The sequence below is a fragment of the Colletotrichum orchidophilum genome (genome assembly GCF_001831195.1).
Source record: "Colletotrichum orchidophilum strain IMI 309357 chromosome Unknown Scaffold_199.1, whole genome shotgun sequence".
NCBI lineage: Eukaryota > Fungi > Ascomycota > Sordariomycetes > Glomerellales > Glomerellaceae > Colletotrichum > Colletotrichum orchidophilum.
This window is the reverse complement of record NW_019173155.1, coordinates 18,944-36,650: the sequence shown is the minus strand read 5'-3', so window position 1 is coordinate 36,650 and position 17,707 is coordinate 18,944. Positions and strand designations below refer to the sequence as shown.

At 47.0% G+C, this 17,707-nt stretch overlaps 5 protein-coding genes across 5 annotated transcripts; 3 read left to right on the top strand and 2 right to left on the bottom strand.

Moving 5' to 3' along the window:
- Positions 1-757: 757 nt before the first annotated feature.
- On the top strand, positions 758-2,560 carry CORC01_13560 (aminopeptidase I zinc metalloprotease; the record flags this gene model as incomplete). Its single annotated transcript, XM_022625177.1, has 1 exon — positions 758-2,560. The coding sequence occupies one exon, from the start codon at positions 758-760 to the stop codon at positions 2,558-2,560; it is 1,803 nt and encodes a 600-aa protein (XP_022468322.1).
- Positions 2,561-2,863: 303 nt separating this feature from the next.
- Positions 2,864-6,212, bottom strand: CORC01_13559 (EXS family protein; the record flags this gene model as incomplete). Its single annotated transcript, XM_022625176.1, has 5 exons — positions 2,864-3,627; positions 3,692-3,986; positions 4,042-4,131; positions 4,186-6,083; positions 6,173-6,212. 5 exons carry the CDS (start codon positions 6,210-6,212, stop codon positions 2,864-2,866), a joined length of 3,087 nt encoding a protein of 1,028 aa, XP_022468321.1.
- A 1,368-nt stretch (positions 6,213-7,580) lies between these two features.
- Positions 7,581-7,691, top strand: CORC01_13558 (uncharacterized protein; the record flags this gene model as incomplete). Its single annotated transcript, XM_022625175.1, has 1 exon — positions 7,581-7,691. The coding sequence occupies one exon, from the start codon at positions 7,581-7,583 to the stop codon at positions 7,689-7,691; it is 111 nt and encodes a 36-aa protein (XP_022468320.1).
- Positions 7,692-9,367: 1,676 nt separating this feature from the next.
- On the top strand, positions 9,368-10,767 carry CORC01_13557 (uncharacterized protein; the record flags this gene model as incomplete). The annotated part of the gene is made up of 2 exons (XM_022625174.1): positions 9,368-10,107; positions 10,173-10,767. 2 exons carry the CDS (start codon positions 9,368-9,370, stop codon positions 10,765-10,767), a joined length of 1,335 nt encoding a protein of 444 aa, XP_022468319.1.
- Positions 10,768-10,989: 222 nt separating this feature from the next.
- CORC01_13556 (methyltransferase domain-containing protein) lies at positions 10,990-12,387 on the bottom strand (the record flags this gene model as incomplete). The annotated part of the gene is made up of 8 exons (XM_022625173.1): positions 10,990-11,413; positions 11,467-11,604; positions 11,665-11,702; positions 11,750-11,904; positions 11,985-12,026; positions 12,084-12,177; positions 12,248-12,277; positions 12,349-12,387. 8 exons carry the CDS (start codon positions 12,385-12,387, stop codon positions 10,990-10,992), a joined length of 960 nt encoding a protein of 319 aa, XP_022468318.1.
- Between the last annotated feature and the right edge of the window lie 5,320 nt (positions 12,388-17,707).

Sequence of the window (17,707 nt, the reverse complement as noted above, 5' to 3'; positions counted from 1 at the left end):
CGAGAATGTGATATGTAAGCCGAAAATGAGTGTGCGGGACACGACGTAACTACATGTACTTTATATAAGAACCATCAGCAAGAAGGACTGTAGATACCTTAGTCACCTTAGTCGAGAAGGTATCTACCTAGGTAGGTAGTAAGCGCCAGAACTTTAGGTACCTACCTACTTACTACCTTAGGTGCTTACATAAGGTGAAGCAAACTGCTTACATGAGGGGCCTTGATGGATGAAGCCAATCACCTACCAAGAGACCTTCATTGAAGTGTTGTCCACCTTGAAGATATAAAACACCAAATGACGCCATCATCACTCAGATTGCGCAGATTGATTATCGTGAGTTACATAAGCAGGGGTGCAAGGAGATGTGATTGACCTGCTGGAAATGGCCAAGTGAGGCCCCGTGCCCCCGCCTCGGCCCCATAGCAACGGACCCAATGCATCAGGCGATAAGATAAGAACCCCAGACACACCGGCCCGTATCGGCGTAGACTCATTTGCCGGGACCAATTGAAGCTTCCGGCGGGTCGCACATCCGCTCGGCTCCAGCTGCTTGTTGAATTGTTGTGCCTGTGACCGACTCGGAAGCTCCAGGTGTCTTCAACCTCCACGATTCCCCCTCCGCCTCCTTCTACCTAATTTCCCTCCCACACCACATTCCAACACGTTCTCTCTGCAACACCAAATCAGGTCTCCACAGCACAGCGCGCAATCTCGTCCACTTCAATCCCCAGGCAGCGCGCATCGCATTGGGTCAATGAACCGCTTCCTCGTGAACAACTCCAACACCGCCGTCCAAGCAACGCATCCTCTCAACGCCTCGCCCGCCATGACTAAACACACCCCCGACTCCCACCGCTCCCGCGTCTCCTCGCTCTCCCTCCGTCTCCAAGCAATGGAGCAAGCCGAAGCCCTATCGCGCTCCCAATCCCCCGCGCCGCCCTCCTCCATGTCCGCATCCATCTCCGCCTCCACCGCGGCCGCCGGCTCGGCCTCCAAGTCCTTCCTCCTCGCCGACATGAACGGCCGCTCGGCCGCCCAGAACCCCGTCTGCGAATCCTGCTGGAACACCCTCCGCTACAGTGAGGTCCGCCAGACCGTCCGCGCCGCCACCCCGGCCGCCTGTAAGCTCTGCGCCGTCGCCGCCGGCAAGCCAGAGGCCTACACCCAGCCCTTTGTCGACTTCCTCTCCGAGAACCCCACAATCTTCCACGCCGTCTCCTACTTCAAGGACAAGCTCTCCGCCGCGGGCTTCACCGAGCTCCCCGCCCGCGAGAGCTGGGCCTCGAAGCTCCAGCCCGGCGGGAAATACTGGACCACCCGTAACGGCTCCGCCCTCATCGCCTTCGCCGTCGGCCAGTCCTACAAGCCCGGCAACGGCGTCGCCATCGTCGCCGGCCACATTGACGCCCTCACCGCCAAGCTCAAGCCCGTCAGCTCCAAGCCCACCCGCGCCGGCTACCACCAGCTCGGCGTCGCCCCCTACGCCGGCGCCCTCAACCAGACCTGGTGGGACCGCGACCTCTCCATCGGCGGCCGCGTCATCGTCCGCGACGAGGCCACCAACAAGACCACCACCAAACTCGTCCGCCTCGACTGGCCCATCGCCCGCATCCCCACCCTCGCACCCCACTTTGGCGTCGGCATGATGGGCCAGAACAACCCCGAGACCCAAGCCGTGCCCATCATCGGTCTCGACTCCTCCGACGCGGACGCCGCCTCCGCCCACCCCGTCGAACCCCTCGGCCCCAAGGGCGCCTTCATCAACACCCAGCCCCCCAAGCTCGTCAAGCTCGTCTCCAAGGAACTCGGCCTCGCCTCCCCGACCGAGATTGTCAACTGGGAACTCGAGCTCTACGACTCCCAGCCCGCGCAGACGGGCGGCCTCGACCGCGAATTCATCTTTGGCGGCCGCATCGACGACAAGCTCTGCTCCTGGGCCGCCCTCACCGGCCTCCTCGCCGCCGACGCCGACCCAAAGGACGGCATCATCAAGCTCGTCGCCCTCTTTGACGACGAAGAAATCGGCTCCCTCCTTCGCCAAGGCGCCCGTGGCAACTTCCTCCCCCTCACCATTGAGCGCGCCGTCGAGGCCCTCAGCGGCCACGCCGACGTCCCCTTTGGCACCGACGTCCTCGGCCAGACCTTTGCTTCCTCCTTCCTCCTCTCCGCAGACGTCACCCACGCCGGCAACCCAAACTTCCTCGGCCTCTACCTCGACGAGCACATCCCCAAGCTCAACGTCGGCATCACAATCTGCGGCGACAGCAACGGCCACATGACCACCGACGCCATCTCCACCGCCATCCTCCAGCGCGTCGGCCAGCTCAGCGGCGCGCCCACCCAGACCTTCCAGATCCGCAACGACACCCGCAGCGGCGGCACCGTGGGCCCCATGCTCAGCGCCGCCATGGGCGTTCGCGCCGCTGACGCGGGGCTGCCGCAGCTGAGCATGCACTCCATCCGCGCCACGACGGGCGCGCTCGACCCCGGCCTGGGCGTCAAGTTCTTCAAGGGCTTCTTGGATCACTGGGAACAGGTCGATGGCGAGTGGCAGTAGATTATATGGCTGGCGTCGTTCGTGTTCGCACACCAAGGGGGCTCAGGGTTGGGGATATATATATAGAGAGAGGGAAGTGGTGGGCGAGGTGGTTCAAGCGTGGCGTACTGCGTGGGTGTCAATGGGGAAGTACGAATTACGATTGCTTGTAGATTATGTACTAGCACAATTAGACGCATCATTTTGGATACGTTCCAAGTCAAAAGATCCAGCCGGCTAACCCTCACAAAACTCTGCCGTTATGCAAGTTAATAATGCTCCAAATTCTACTCCCGAGTCGTAAGCAGACATGCAAATCCGCCCTTAATTATGATGAACCGACCTCCCTCCGCGATCATGCACAAGGCTCTTCACCTGCCGAATCTCCATCGAGTCCGCCTCGGACCCGCCCGAATGAATATCCTGCTCGTCATCCGACGCAGACCCATCGTCATCATCGCTCGCCATGCCCCCAGCCTCCTCCCGGTGTTCAGTATCCCCTTGAACCGGCTTCCTCCTCTTTTCAAAATCCTGCCTGTGCGCCTCGGCGATGATCTTGGAGAAGCTGCGCTGGATCGGCGTGATGCCGCTCATCATCCTCTGCCTCAGCGTGCCCTCCTCCGCCCGCTGGTCCGCAGCCGCCGACGGTCTGGCAGTCGTCTTGGCCGAGGCAGTAGAGCCATTGGGAGGCACCGCCTCACTCGTAGTCTCCGCGACATTGTCGTCCTTGTCAACGTCCTCGAGCGAGGTTCGCGGCGCGACGAGGGGCTCGATGCGGTACGGCAGCGGCACGTCGCGCGAGGCCTTGTACTGCGCCACGTTGGCGCAGTGCTCGTTCTCGACGCGGAAGAGGGTCCACATGCCGCGGCGGGAGACCTCGGCAAAGGCGACGAGGAAGGAGACAATGGTGGAGTGCTGCGCGTCGTGGGTGAAGAGTGCGTAAAAGATCCAGGCGAAGCGGAGGATCGGGTCGATGACCATGATGAAGTAGTAGGGCCAGCGCTTCTTAAGGGCCGTGATGTCGCGGAGGAGCCAGTGGCGGCTTTGCGGTTGGAGGAGGGAGAAGTCCATAAAGAGATCCCAGATTGCTGAGTCTGGTTAGCTTTTGCGCGAATACTGACAGGGCTCAGAGGTGATTGGGGGGGTCCCTACATGTGTAGATGGCGTTGATGGAAGAAAAGGTGATGAACATGGCCAGGTGGCCGTGGGTATTGTTTATGCGGTACATGGAGAGGGAGACGGCGGCCATGATGGACATTGTGTACTTGCCGCCGTTGACCAGATGGGGGAAAATGTTCCTGGTATCCTTGTAACGACGCAGACATTGCAGGAAACGCCAGATAGGAGGCAGAGCGCCTAGGAAACCGAGCAGCCGGGAGTGGCTTGAGTTACACTGGGTCGGATTCTCCCAAGCGTTGGCGTAGATACAGAAGAACAGTTCGACATTCTGAACAAGGTCAGCCGATAGTATGCAAAGGAAAGGCAGAATGAGGACAACTTACACACATGGCGTACGTCAAGGAACAGTAAATATCGCCAAGGAAAAAGTCTCGAAATTCAACTGGATACAGACCAGCCAACAACAGTCGCCACTATATCTGTCGTCAGATTATACATCTAGAAGAAGCCACCATAGAGCAACTTACATGGGCGTACGCGAACCACCTTCGACTTCTTGCCATGAAAATGGGCGCCGGGAGGAAGATGATGAAGACTGACAGAGCAATCAAGATCACGGGGTAGTATTCATACACCTCGTTCGTCCCGTACTCGCTAAAATTGAGCCATATGAATACTCCAAAGATGAAGGTGAACAAGCTAGGAAACTCGGCCAGCTGCCGCCAGTCGAGATTATGCCGGGTATCGAATTCAAAAATGAAGGGGTAGTTGATCTTGTTCCGCGTCCAGATGGCACAATTAAGGCAAAACATGCAGAACAGTAGCAGCATCAAGAAATATCCTCCGTAGATCTGCAAAAGGTAGCTCGTGCGTGATCGTACCTCAGCATCCTTGTCAAAAAGTAGCTGGCCGCCAAAGACCGCACCCTGGATGGCGAAAACCAGCCCCGTGCCGAGGAGAATTCCGCACCGGAAGGAACTTCCAGACTCGTCTCCGGGTCTGCGACTGAGACTTCGCAACTTGCCGGCCGCGAGCTTGTGGTTTCCACGCTCAAAGTACCGAGCGTACAGGTCTTCCACCGCCTTGATGTGACCATCGACTGCGTCACTGTTGACGAACCAAGATTTGCTGACTTTCTCATTCATGTAGCGGTACTGGGGACGGGCGTTGACGGCCTTGTCGTACTTTTTGTTCAGCTTGCGGAATGCAGTCCGGTTCAGGAGAGCATAAGACTTGAGCAATTCGAGCCCTCGGTAAAACTCTTGCAGCGCAAGCTTGAGCTTGCGTTTGGCGGTCCGATACGGAACGTCATGTTCGTGGGGTCGTCGGATGTAATCTCGTCCCGCATCACCGCCTTCTGGACGCATGACTGGGGTCTGGGCCATTTTTGAGAGAGCCTTGGAGTTTGGTCCCGGGCGGAAGATCTTTGACTTGACGGGATCGATCCAGCCAAGGGGGCCTTTCTGGGGACCGTCAGAGTCGCCATGTCCGCCATGCCCGCCCTTCAAGAAGTCAATCTCTGCCTGTTGCTTCTGGGCATGCAACTCTTGGGTCCGCCGGTTTCTCATCTCGTGCAATTGGTCCTTAAGCAAAGCCAGACGTTCTCCGGCCTGATTCTCCTTCAACTTGTAGAATGCCTCCACCTTTTCCAGTTCCGAGTCCAGAAAGTCAAAGAATTCCTTCTCCTTCTGCCGGACCAGGTCAATAGCCAGCCCCTGAAGGCCGTATTCCGGGTTGGTCCCTGCTCGGTTCAGAGGTGAGGCGTTCGAAAACAGGCGTCGAAGGCCACCTCTCGGCGAGGCATTATATCCAGGCCCGACTGTAGCAGGGTGAGGAAGTCGCAGCGATGAAGGCGTATTTTCGTGTTCGGTCGGAGGCGGCCCAGAAGAATGAGGCGCATCCGCAGCCATGGACGCGCTTCTCTGCAAAGCCTGGCGGGCTGGCTGAGCGTCTTGCGTAGAAGTTGGCTGTGGGCTGGTGCCACTATGGTGCGACGGCACACGCATTGCAGGCCCGGGCAGCTCAAAGGTTGCCTTGCGGTCCAAAGGGGTTCCGCTCTCATGATTAGGCGGTGTGTGGACGAAGCTTCCGTATTGTAAACCGCTCGAACCGTTGTTCAATCCCTGGCGTTCGTTGTGGGCGGATACAGGAATCGCTCGTGCCGGTGTCGCGGGCTTTTGTCGTGCTGAGCCGACCGGAGCCGGGCTGTGGCGGAGCGAGGTCCGCTCGTCTGGATTCCCGCCTCTCGAATACCCATGTTTCTGGCTGTTGAAGGGCGAATGGTTATGGAAGAAGTTGGCTGCGGTGCGGTTCTCGCTCTTGCTGGCGTTGTTTTGGGGGCTACCGTTGGCGCGGTTGATGGCGCGGGAAACGGCCTTGACGTATTTCTTGCCGGCCTTGTAGTTGAGATACTTGATACGCCATTCTATGAAGGTCGATTGTCAGTCAGAGTAGAAGCAGAAGCGACTGGCCCAGAAATCAAGGGCGTCCAATTGTCTCGAGGGCGGCGCGCACCTGGTACGAGGTCCTGCTCCAGCTCCTTTGCGAACTTCATGACGTAGTGGCGCCCGTTGCGCAGTGCGGTCCAAGGTACTCAAAACAGCCTTTTCCAAGCGAATGGGCAAGGCAACGCCATGTAAGCCTTGAGAGGTGTACAGAAGTTCAAAGCATGCGTTTTCCAGGGTACAGCTGAGACGTCGAATGAGTCGAGTCGCACCGCCTCGTTCAAAGGTTGGTCCTTGTTTTCGTCGATGTGATTGAGGCCGGGGGGTTTGTTTTAGTCTTGTTTTTTTCTTCTTCAAGAGCGCGCTTGGACGAAGCGTTCGCCTCTTCCACACTTCTAGTGTGCGTGCAATGTCTTCCGGCCTTCACGGGCCAGCAGCCCCGCCTTTTCTTTCGCCTGGTGTTTTTCCCTCATGTCTTATCGCTATCCGTTTCCACTAGGTAATCACTGCCGAACCACTGTCGGCTACTGTCGACACCAATCGTAGTCCAGTGTTACGGCACGTCTTCCCAGCGATAGTCGATAGCCGGCGCTGAAGGTTCCTGTAACACAGGGGCTATCCTGCTCGCATAAGGCGACGGGAAGGAAGGAAACTCAATTGACTCGGCCAGGGGCCGTGCGGCTTATGTCAGCTTGGAAAATGCGCCCGATCGATAACTTTCTTTTTACAAAGGAGATTGGTGCATATTCTGATACCCTCATGTCGACCTACCTTCCCATCACCACCGACGTTTTCTAAGATTGGATTTGACGGCTATGCAGATCAGCATTTTCTGACCACTGCTGGCCTCCAAAATCAACTAGACGCAATTGAAAAGTACCCAGTTTGCACTTGCGAACCGTACAATCCAGAGCGTCATGACGAGAACCCAGTAACAGAGTTCAAAGGGTCTAGCCGACCTAAACTCTGTTTCTCTCAGGGTCCTGAATTGCCACGCTGCCATCGCCATCTGTCACTATCCTTCCCTGGTCACATCTCGACTCAATCTGGGCCGGGACAGACAGCCTCCTGATATGTGACCTGTGCGGACCAACCAACCAAACCTCAGACAAGGGCCTGCATACATGATGCATTCATGACCCAGTCAGTCACGCCAGTGTTTTCCCAGCAGCTCTGGCCCGGGGGAGATTGTTTGACTGGCTTCATGTGAGTCCACAGCTGTGTCCAGAAACCCGTTGATCACCAATGGACTTTCTTTTTCAGGGACGTGATGAACACATGTTTATTACGGGGAGACGGGGAGAATCCAACGCCACCTCCAGTTGACGATCCTTGCTCTACTCACGGGCATCGCGGTTATAACGCAGTCAGCAGCCTGGAGAAGGGAAGACTAAACAACGACCGAGGCTTGGCCCTTTCAAACACGCACAGTTCCAACAGTGACTCAAAACGGCCCGCCTATCGCCAGCTTACAGCAAATGTACGCGTCGTTGGGCCCTCTGGACCCATTCGATCTTCTGGCCCGTTTCCCGCCCCCAGCGGTCTCCACGGTTGTCGACGCGGCCGGGCGGAGAAGTCGTCAGGGATAAATGTCGATGCCCTGCACTTCACCGTATCGGGCAGCCCGTCGACCGGGCGGCTCTCCCCCCGTTCCCCGGAGACCAGGCAGTCCTCCAAGAGCACAGAGGGAGGTGTCTGCCTGATCGAAAAGTCCATACGAGGCGGTCGCGTGGAGGGAACATGGAGGAAGTCCAGTGAGGAGAAAAGAACGCCGTCGACGGGAGGCGGGCCAATCGCCTGTTGTCTCGCACTCCTTCATGGTCGCCATGGGCAGGGCCGAGCCTTTCAACGGCGCTGCGGCGGCTCATGTGTATGCCAACGGCAAGGTGGCAATGACAGCTTGACGCCATGCAGCCTGCAGAAGCACCGGGCGTGATATCTCCAGAGCTGCTGGCTTCGAAGTTGCAGCTGCACGCAAGAGCATTTCGCGTTAAACTCGCTCAGACCCAGGAATGTCGACGGCGGCAGACATGCTTCTTCCATCCGTGAAACAAGACGCCTCGTCGCGTCCTGATCATGGGGCGGGGGATCACACTGGCGGACCCAAGACATATCTTGCCTATTCCGACGCCTCGTTCCTGAGCCAAATTGTCCCATCCAACCGCTAGTGTCATCAACTTGGTCGATTCGTCCGCCTCAGCTATCTTCGAGCTGCGAGCCTGCGAGGATAGTCGTAAAGTCGCATAGCTTCATGTTTCGGCAATAGAAGCCACGGGTGAACTTGCCCATAAGTGGGCGCAATTTGTGGGCGTGAGGGGGTTATACTGTCACGTCCCCAACTCCCCGGTGACACCAGCCACGAGTTGTTCACGAGGTCGTCGAGGCGGACACAACCGGTGATCTTTGTCTCACCGCGGGAAGCGATCCGCAACAATTCCCGCGCCAACTCACCCCCTTTCGTCAGCAAGGTATGCGATCCCTTCGCTGTGACAGCGCCTGCAGTGACAAAGATGCTGCATGGTCTCGATGTGTCCTATGGGAAAACAAGTGCGCGGTAGACGGCGGAGACTCTCCATTTGGGTACCAATCTTGTTGGATTTGGTTGGGCCGGTGGGCTGGTTGGTTGTGTCTTTTTTGTGTTGGAACTTGGGTATTTGGAGACGAGCTCCCCAATATGGCGCAAGATGGGCCCCGTGTGCCGCACACGCCGCACACGCCGCACCCAGCCAGCCCAACCCCAACTCAAGGGAGGGCCGGTTACACGAAGAGGGTGGGCTCTTTCTTCGAGGGAGGCCTGGTCAATCTTTTCTTATCCTTGCTTTCCATGTATGAATCGGCGCATATTTCTTTGTGGAGGTGAAGAGATGAGCGGGCAGGCGTGCGAAAGCGTGTTTATTCCTTTTTCTCTCTGCAACCCCCCCGGCGAGTTTGCTCGGATTCCCAGAGCTGTAACTCTGGTTGGACGAAGGCGAGAACTTCTTTACCAAGTTACCGGGACGGTTGAACATTCCACAGCCTTGATTGGTTGCATACGCTTGAATCGAGGCGGAAGTAGGTATCCGAGACACTGCGAAGCAGATAACTCATCTATATCAAGTCTGGCTTCCCTCGTTGGGTTCCCTTGGGGGTACCTACCCTTGCCTTGCCTGCTCTACTGCATTTTTTTTTGCGTCTCTTCCCACCTTCTTGTCGAGGATCGAGACACTCTAAACGACGACGACCTTATCTGATGGCTCAGCTCCACACTGTGCATGAGACAATCGACATGACGCCCGAGAACGGTATCTTGAGTCTGGATGAGGCTGTGAGTCGGCCGAGTCTATTACACAGGGCCTCTAAGAAGTGCCTACGGGTCCTCAGAAAAGCCTCCGTGAGGGAAATGACACGGCCTGACGACAAGTCGAGTATCAGCGGAAGGTCCTCGGCCAGCAGGTCTTCGTTCAGGTCTTCTTTCTCAAAATCGTCTCTATTCACGACAAGAACGGTAGAGGAGGATGATTACATGGCCCTAGACCAACCCCTCACTGAAGAGCCCATTAAAGAAGAAGCCGGCAGCGATGGAAACACCATGAGCGAAGAACCCAATAACGAAGAGTTTACGCAACAACGCAGTTCTGTGGAGCCGAGGAAGGAACATCACCAAGGCCAGTCGAGCTTCTTTCGGCAGATGCCTCCTGAAATTCGGCATCAGATTTACCAGCACTTCTGGGTCTCGGCAGGGGTCCAACGACACGCCTTTCTGAGTGACAGGAAACTCTTATTCTCTCCCTGCGTCACAGACCATGAGGCGCCTGACGAACGACAGATAGGGGTTGCCAAAGATTTTGAAACGTCTTCTTCTACAGCGGAAGTTCAGCCCCATCCGAAATGGTTCAAGAGAATGACATCCCCATGGTGTAACCACTGGAAATGCGAAAGGCTATGGGAGGACATCAGAGACGGACGCGAAATAGACGGGAACAAGAAGCAGGCTTACATGTCTCTTCTCCTTTCCTGCAAGCGGATGTAAGCTGCTTTCCCCCTTTAAATAATCCGCCGAGCAACTCTCTGACGATTATTTCTCCCATCAGATATAACGAAAGTGTAGAATCTTTCAGAGACGCCCAAACCCTCACCATAACCGACGGCCAAACCCTCCACCGTATCCTCCGCTGGCCGCGCCCCAAATACCTCAATCAGGCGCGCCGTTTCAACATCTCCCTCCGCGAGGACAGCGGCAACTTCCTCTATCTCAACGGCGCCTCCCTGTGGCACACACTCTCCGACCCGGACTCGTGCCCCGCCGAACGCATCTACCTCTGGCTGGACGCCGAGTGCCCCGTCACGCGCCGTCTGCTGCCCGAGTTTCGCGAGCTGTTCAGCAGCGTGCCGAATGCCGTTGCGCCCCGGCTAACAATCGACTTCCCCTGCGACGCCGAGGACGGGTTCTGGGCCTGGGAGGAGGTCGACGTCGAGGGACCGCACGGAGACGTCAAGAGGTTGGCGCCGTTGGTGCCCAAGTTTACGGTCGTTGCGAGGGGGAGGCAGAGGTTTAATGAGACTTCGTCGGGGTATGTTAGTAGTGTTGATAGGGGGAGGCCGAGACGGAGGCTTTTGAGGTCGAGTAATCCGTTTGAGGATATCCTGTTGTATGGGAGAGGATTTGTCGATGGTTCATACGTCTAGGGAAATTTTTCATCACAAGCTTCGGCCTGGCACAGTAGGAATCGCTAAGAGTTGCTGTGATCGAAATCACTACGTACAAAATCTGCTCGACGGATATTTTGGATCGTATTTCGGCAGTCATTCAGCTTGTGGCTGAACCCCCTCAGTCTCCAAAGGCTTCCTCCCGTAGATGGACCAACTTCGCGAGTTAGCTTAACAATAAACTTTGTAGCAGAGATTTCCTTACATGTTGTAGTAAGCATGGATGTTCCTGTTACCAAAGTCCTTTCGAGCCTCCATGGCGAGTACGAGAACCTCGTCTTTAGTCCAGCCCAAGGCTCGGGTCAACGGCGCCATCAGGAAACCCTCCCAATTAGGGGCCAAGTTCTCATAGTTCCAGATACCAATCTCCTTATGCTTTTGATCCTTGGGCCATCCGTTGGTAGGCCACTTGAACCGCTGGATGTGGACGTCTTCAAACCCAATGTCCTTCAGAACGCTTTCGAAGCGGCTGAATTCCTCAAAGGGGGAGCCGAATTTAGCGAGCCCTTCAGACCAGAGACGAACGCTCTTCATCAACGAAGTCTCCTCCGTCAAGGTCCCGTCGTCGGAGACGGGGACGGCGTCAATGTCATTGAGTTCGAGATAGCCGCCAGGGTTGAGGTTGCTAACTTGATTCAGCGTATGTATGCAATGGTTCAAGAAAGGAACGGGACCAACTCGAAGCATTTCTGGAGATATCGCTTCCAGTTGCTGATGCTACCTGTCATCATCCGACTGTGGATATAATCAAAGGGCTTTGAAAAGGTCCAAGGCTCCTCAATGTCGTCGATTTCGAATCGGACATTTGGCGGGACACTGGATACAGAACGGTTAACTAAGGGGAAATCTTGTGGCGAGATGAATGTTTTCTCGTACAATGCGGGCTGTACAGCCGATAAATCAACACCGACAACCTTTGCCCAAGTTAGGTTGTGAAACTTGACCCTCCATGATTACGTACCTCGGCCTCGGGGTGTTCGTCGCCAAAGTCAATAGCCCATATGCCAGATCCAGTGCCGACATCAAGAGCTCTGCCGACCTTTGCGTCTCGATTGTTTGGTGGCGCAGTGCCAAGTCGATCATCAAAGGTTCGGATAAACAGGTTGTGCTGAAGGTCTATATTATTCAAATCAGTCTTCTCTTCTTGACAATAGGCGTATGCTATGGTGCCGTGGTTGACTGGGTAGATGACATACCGAGGCGATCATTCTCTTTCTCATCGTTGGGGGCGGCGTATTCTGACATGGTTAGTGGTGTTCCATTATTATTCAGTCATGCGATGAACTTGAACTTACTGCCGTCCTTGTATTTGTGGTAGGTCCGTCCGTTCTCGATGCGATATTCTAGAATGGAGCTCGTCACGCTCGTGGTAGACGAAGCGAGGCTTGACTGTTGGGATATGGGTGAGTTCATTGGAAAGTGCCCTATGCATCGGTGGTGAGGCATCAAGCCTGCTTACATGGCTCACCGACGAGCCGTCGGTTTCAGTCTGAAAGAGGGTACCAGGGTCTCAGTACGTAGAATTTCACGGTTTCTCGGACATTCGATGTGAGATCATACCTCATCAACCGCAAGATGATCATTGTTTTGGGTAGCCATGGTTTGCTACACTAGAAACGAGATCGTTAGGCGCAATGAGATCTGGCGAAATGGGCCTTCTTTTCGCGTCGAAGAGGATCGTGGGTTTCCAATGCAAATGCGGGCGGAGAATGCGCTGAAAACGGGGAAGTGCAAGAGCATCGGGTCATTCGGCAACCCATCCCTTTTGAGGGACCGTTTTCGCTTTTCCATTACACCCCTCTTTTCGCCAAGGTAGACAAGAAAACGTATGCTGGATGTGATGCCGCGGTTGGTTCTGCATTAACACTCCTGCAGCAGGGAATGTCTGCATGCGACAGTGGGCGGCTACGTAGCGTGATTCCAATTGCTTACTGTCGGGTGCTCGTGGTCTGACAATGCCATTTTGAAGGAGGATGATGGATTATTCCTTTTCTGAGTTTTCTCTGTTGGGCTCATAACGCTCTCTTCTATCCTTTTCTCGTCTGCTCAAAACGTCACTGATTAAACACAGCGACATCTCCCGCCCAGCGCTTATACCCAAACAAACAAATCAAATATAAAGTTCGTATTTAATTATTTACCTCATTTCTCGCGCTATATTTAATTATTTAATAAATAATTAATAAATTTAACTAATTTCTTAATTAAAAATAAATAAAGCTATTATAAAAGTCTTTATAATATTAACTTATAAACTTTATTTTGATTAGTTTTTTTAATTAAAGAATTAACTTTTTATTTTTATAATACCGCCGTAAAATTAATTTTTAAAATATTAAACTTTTTTTAATATAAAAAACCTTATTAATAATTATTATAAAGTTAAAATTAACTTTATAAAGTTAAATATCTTTTCGTAATTTATTATTATTATAAAAATTATAAAAATATTAAACGTAAGTTTATTTAAAATTAAATAGGTTAATTAATAATTAATTTATTATTAAATTAAATTAAGGATTAGTTAAAAGATAATTTATAAATAATATTAATTAAGCTTAAATATATAATTAATTATTATTTTTATTATTTAAAATATTAATTATTATCGATATTACGAATTTTTTATAATACTTTTTAAAATCGTAAAGGTAATAAAAATAGTTTATAATTATTATAATAAAAAAAAAGAAAAGGACTTACTATTTTATTTATATATTATTTTTATTAATAATTATAAAGCTTTTTTTTTATATTGAATAATTAATAGTTTTATTTAAATATATATATATATATATTTTTTTAACTATTTTAATTTTTGTTTAAAATAAAAAATAATTATTATAATATAAAACGGAAAATCGTTTAATTTAATATAATACTTATTAAAAACTTATTAAATATTAATAATTAATAATTAAAAATATCCTCGTAAATTAAAATTACTATTAAAAAATAGCTCCGCTTATTCCTTAAATATATATTTAAATTAAATAAAACAAAAGATATTATTTAATATTAAAAATTAAAAAAAAGTTAAAATATAAATTAATAATAAGCTAACCGCCGATAAAATAATATTATTTATATTAATTATAATTATAACGTTACGATTTAAAAAACCGTAAAATATATCTTTTTTTTAAAAGGTTTATTATATAACTTTTTTTATTTTTTAAAATAATTAATAAAATATTTAAAATTTATTATTATTTTTTATAAACGGCTATAGCCGTTTTTTTTACTTTAATTTTAATATTTTATTATTTAAAAATAAAATAGTTTAAATACCGCTTTTAGCTCGGTTAATAACTATTAATTATTATTATTAAAAACGTTATTAATAAAGATCTATTATTTTAGATCTTTATAAACTTAAACTTAATTAGTTATTAAAAAAATATAAATTTATTTTCTTTTTTATAAAAAACGCTATATTATAAAATATATCGAATTTTATTTTATATTATTATTAAACGTTAATATAAGCTTTTATAACGACTTTTTAAAAAAAATAAATATATCGTTTTTATTAATTTTATTATTAATTTTAAAAAAGGCTTTATATTATTAAAACGATAAGTAGATAAATTTAATAACGTTTTAAAGTTTATTAATAAGGCCTTTAATATATTAAAAATTAAGATTTTTTTAAAATTACTTAACGTTAATTAATATATTTAATTTTTATTTAAATACCTTTTTATTATTACTAAATAAAAAAGCCTTATTAACGAGGTTAAAAATATAATTATAATACCTAATCTTTTAATTAAAAACGTCTTTTTAAATATAAATATAAAATAATATAAGATATAAATAACCTAAATAAATATTATTATTTAAAATATTATCGTAAATAATTACTCCGATTTAATCGCCTAATTCCTAATCATTTATTATAAATTTTATAATTTAAATAATATTAGCCTTATTATAAATATTATATTAACGTCGTAAAATAATAAAGTATTATATTTATTATTTAATATAATTTAAAAAGTAAATAAAAATAGCGATAATAATATTTCGTATTAATAAAATCTATAAATCGAATAATAAATAGACTTTCGTTATTAACTTCTAAATTTTTATTTTAATTATATTTTTTTTTAATAAAAATCTTATTTAACTCTTTTTTTATATTTTTATATAATAATAAAAATTCGTTAATAATATTATAATTTAATTAATAAAAAAAGGCCTAGAAATAAGGATTTTAAAAAGTTATAAATAGGTTATTATTATTAATAATATATTTAATTATTAACTCCTCGATTTTCGTTATTTAATTCTTTATAATAATAATAAAAATAAATTTTGAATATAAAATCGTATTTTAAAGATTTTAATAAATATTAATAACTTACTAAAATTTAAATTTATTATTTAATATTTTAATTTTAAATAAGCCGTTACTAAATTTATAATTATTATTTTAAAATAAATAATAATATTTATTTTATTATAATAACGATAAAATTAAAAAACTTTATTTTAATTATTTTTATTATAAATTTTTTAAATAAAGACTTTTTTTAAACGGATTTATAATTTCCTTAGTTTTACGCTTTTTCATAATATTAAATCGTTATTTTTAAAAGTCTTTTTTTTTTAAATTATTTTTAAAAAGGTAAAAAGGTTATTATAAATATTAAAGTCGGTTAATAATATAAAATTAGCGTTTATTAAAACTTATAAATATAAAATAATTTAAAACGGTTATAATATATTAAAAATCGTGCGATTTATTATTAATTAATTAATTATAATATAATAAATCGATTAATATATAATTTAATTAATTTTAATAATAATTATAATAATCGTAAAAAATTAAAAATAATAATACGTAACTTCGTTAGTTTTATTAATATTAAAAAAAAGGGGTATTAATTAATTAAAAAGGTTTTTTTAAATCTTATATATTAAAACATATTAAATTTAATATTATATATTATTTAAGCTTTTTTTTTATTAATAATTATTAATAATATTCTATATAATTAAATAATATAATACCTTATTTATAATTATAAATAAAAAGTCGTAAATTTAAATCTTATTATAAAAGTTTATATTATTTATAATAAACTTAGCGATTTATTTAAATAATATATATTTTTAATTAACTTAGCCTCGGATTTTCTTTTTTTTTAACGATTTTTATTTAATTAAATAGGTTAAATATAAAGCTTTATGATATTTAATTATTTAATTCGCTAAAATCTTTATATTTAATTGTTTATTTGACTTATTTGTTTAATTAATTTGAATGGGTAGGTGCGCTGCTCCCGCCTCAAGTACCGGCTCCTATTGAGCGCATTTTTTTCGGAGCCAACATTCCATAAGAATACCTTATGAGCACTTAACTATTATAATGAAGGTTACCGGACTTGAACAAAGAATAATTGTGGGGGAAACGGTTGATGGTCAACTACAATATGGCTCATGCAAGATTCTACTATAGTACGTTCGGTCCCATAGATTGGCTTGACAAAGGCTTCGTGCACCATCAGCTATCCATGGCGACTGGCCCGAAATGAAGCATTGAGGCAATTGTCATGTTGCATTTTACAACCTCTTGGTAAGGGTCAAGGCAACTACGAAGGTAGATCCTATAAGTATTGGAAGGAACTGCAAAAACACACAGTTTGGTTTTTGCTGATTGGTACTGTGGAACGAATTGGATGTAATATGTCTCATGACGGAGGAAAGAGACCATGTAGGAAGTGGTTCTGATAGAAATGATTCCATGAGGCAATCGAAACACCTCGAGGCTGGAAATCTTACGCCGCCACACTAATACTGTACCGATAGGTCTCCCAGAAGCCGGAGTTTGCGTCATTAGTTCTGAGTACCGTATTACAACTGTGAAAGTCTGCGGCCAAAAGCCCGTATCTCTCGATGAAAGCCACATCGACGGAGCCTATGCATGCTTATTACACATTCCGATAGCCTGGTTCCAATTTGCCTGCTCATGATATTTGCTGGCCGTCTTCTCCTCCAACAGAAACCAAGAAGATTACTAGGATCACATTGCCGCCCGTCTGGTGTCGAAATAGTGTAAGCGATCTCTCGAAGAATTCGGAAGTGACCATAAGAGATCTGATGGCTCGAAGAGAAGTGGCGCGACAATATTCACTTTGGCGGCCTGTTAAAGAAGGATCTGCACAAACGATGGTTCAGCGGCGACGTCTTCGAGTGATTGAAGAGTCTTGTCAAAATCCAACTCACCAAGACAGAGAAGCGATATCTCTATAAGGAAGACCTCTCCGCAATCTTCTTGCGAGACGGATGGGATTGAGGTCAGTTCAGGGGCAAGATCGATGCCGTTGCGACCGCCGGAATCAAGATAGCGACGTCTTCCGGGTTTGCCATCATCACGACATCCAATTCCGAGACTGGCCTGGATGTCAGCAAGCCTGTTTTGCCTTTCGCCAACAAGATATGTTTTTATAAGTCTTTTTACGCCGACTTTGTCATTACTTCTAGATCTTATGAGGTTTTTGACGCGTATCTAATGACCTTTGTAAGAAAGCATGAATGCTGTGTCCACCCGCGATGCTATTATGACACTGCATGGGGACTCCTAAGCGCTCAGCATTGCTCCCATCTATTTCCAGGTCGAAAAGGTCCACGATATCTTTGGGAAAGGCAGCAATGTTGGCGGCAACTTCGCGGCTACTCTGGATCTTCTTCATAGGCTTCCCGTTGACGGATGGCAAGTCAGCGGTATATTCAAGTCTCATACTGATTTGGCGGCGACTGATGTGCTATCCTGCAAAGTCATCTCGAAACTGAGGCAAAGACTCTGGCTGCTTGTAATGCTGATGGTCTCAAAAGCGCCCTCGTCCGATGAGTGGGTTGATTCATTCCGAATGAAGCCGTTCCATGACTTTCTCAGTCAGTGCTTTGA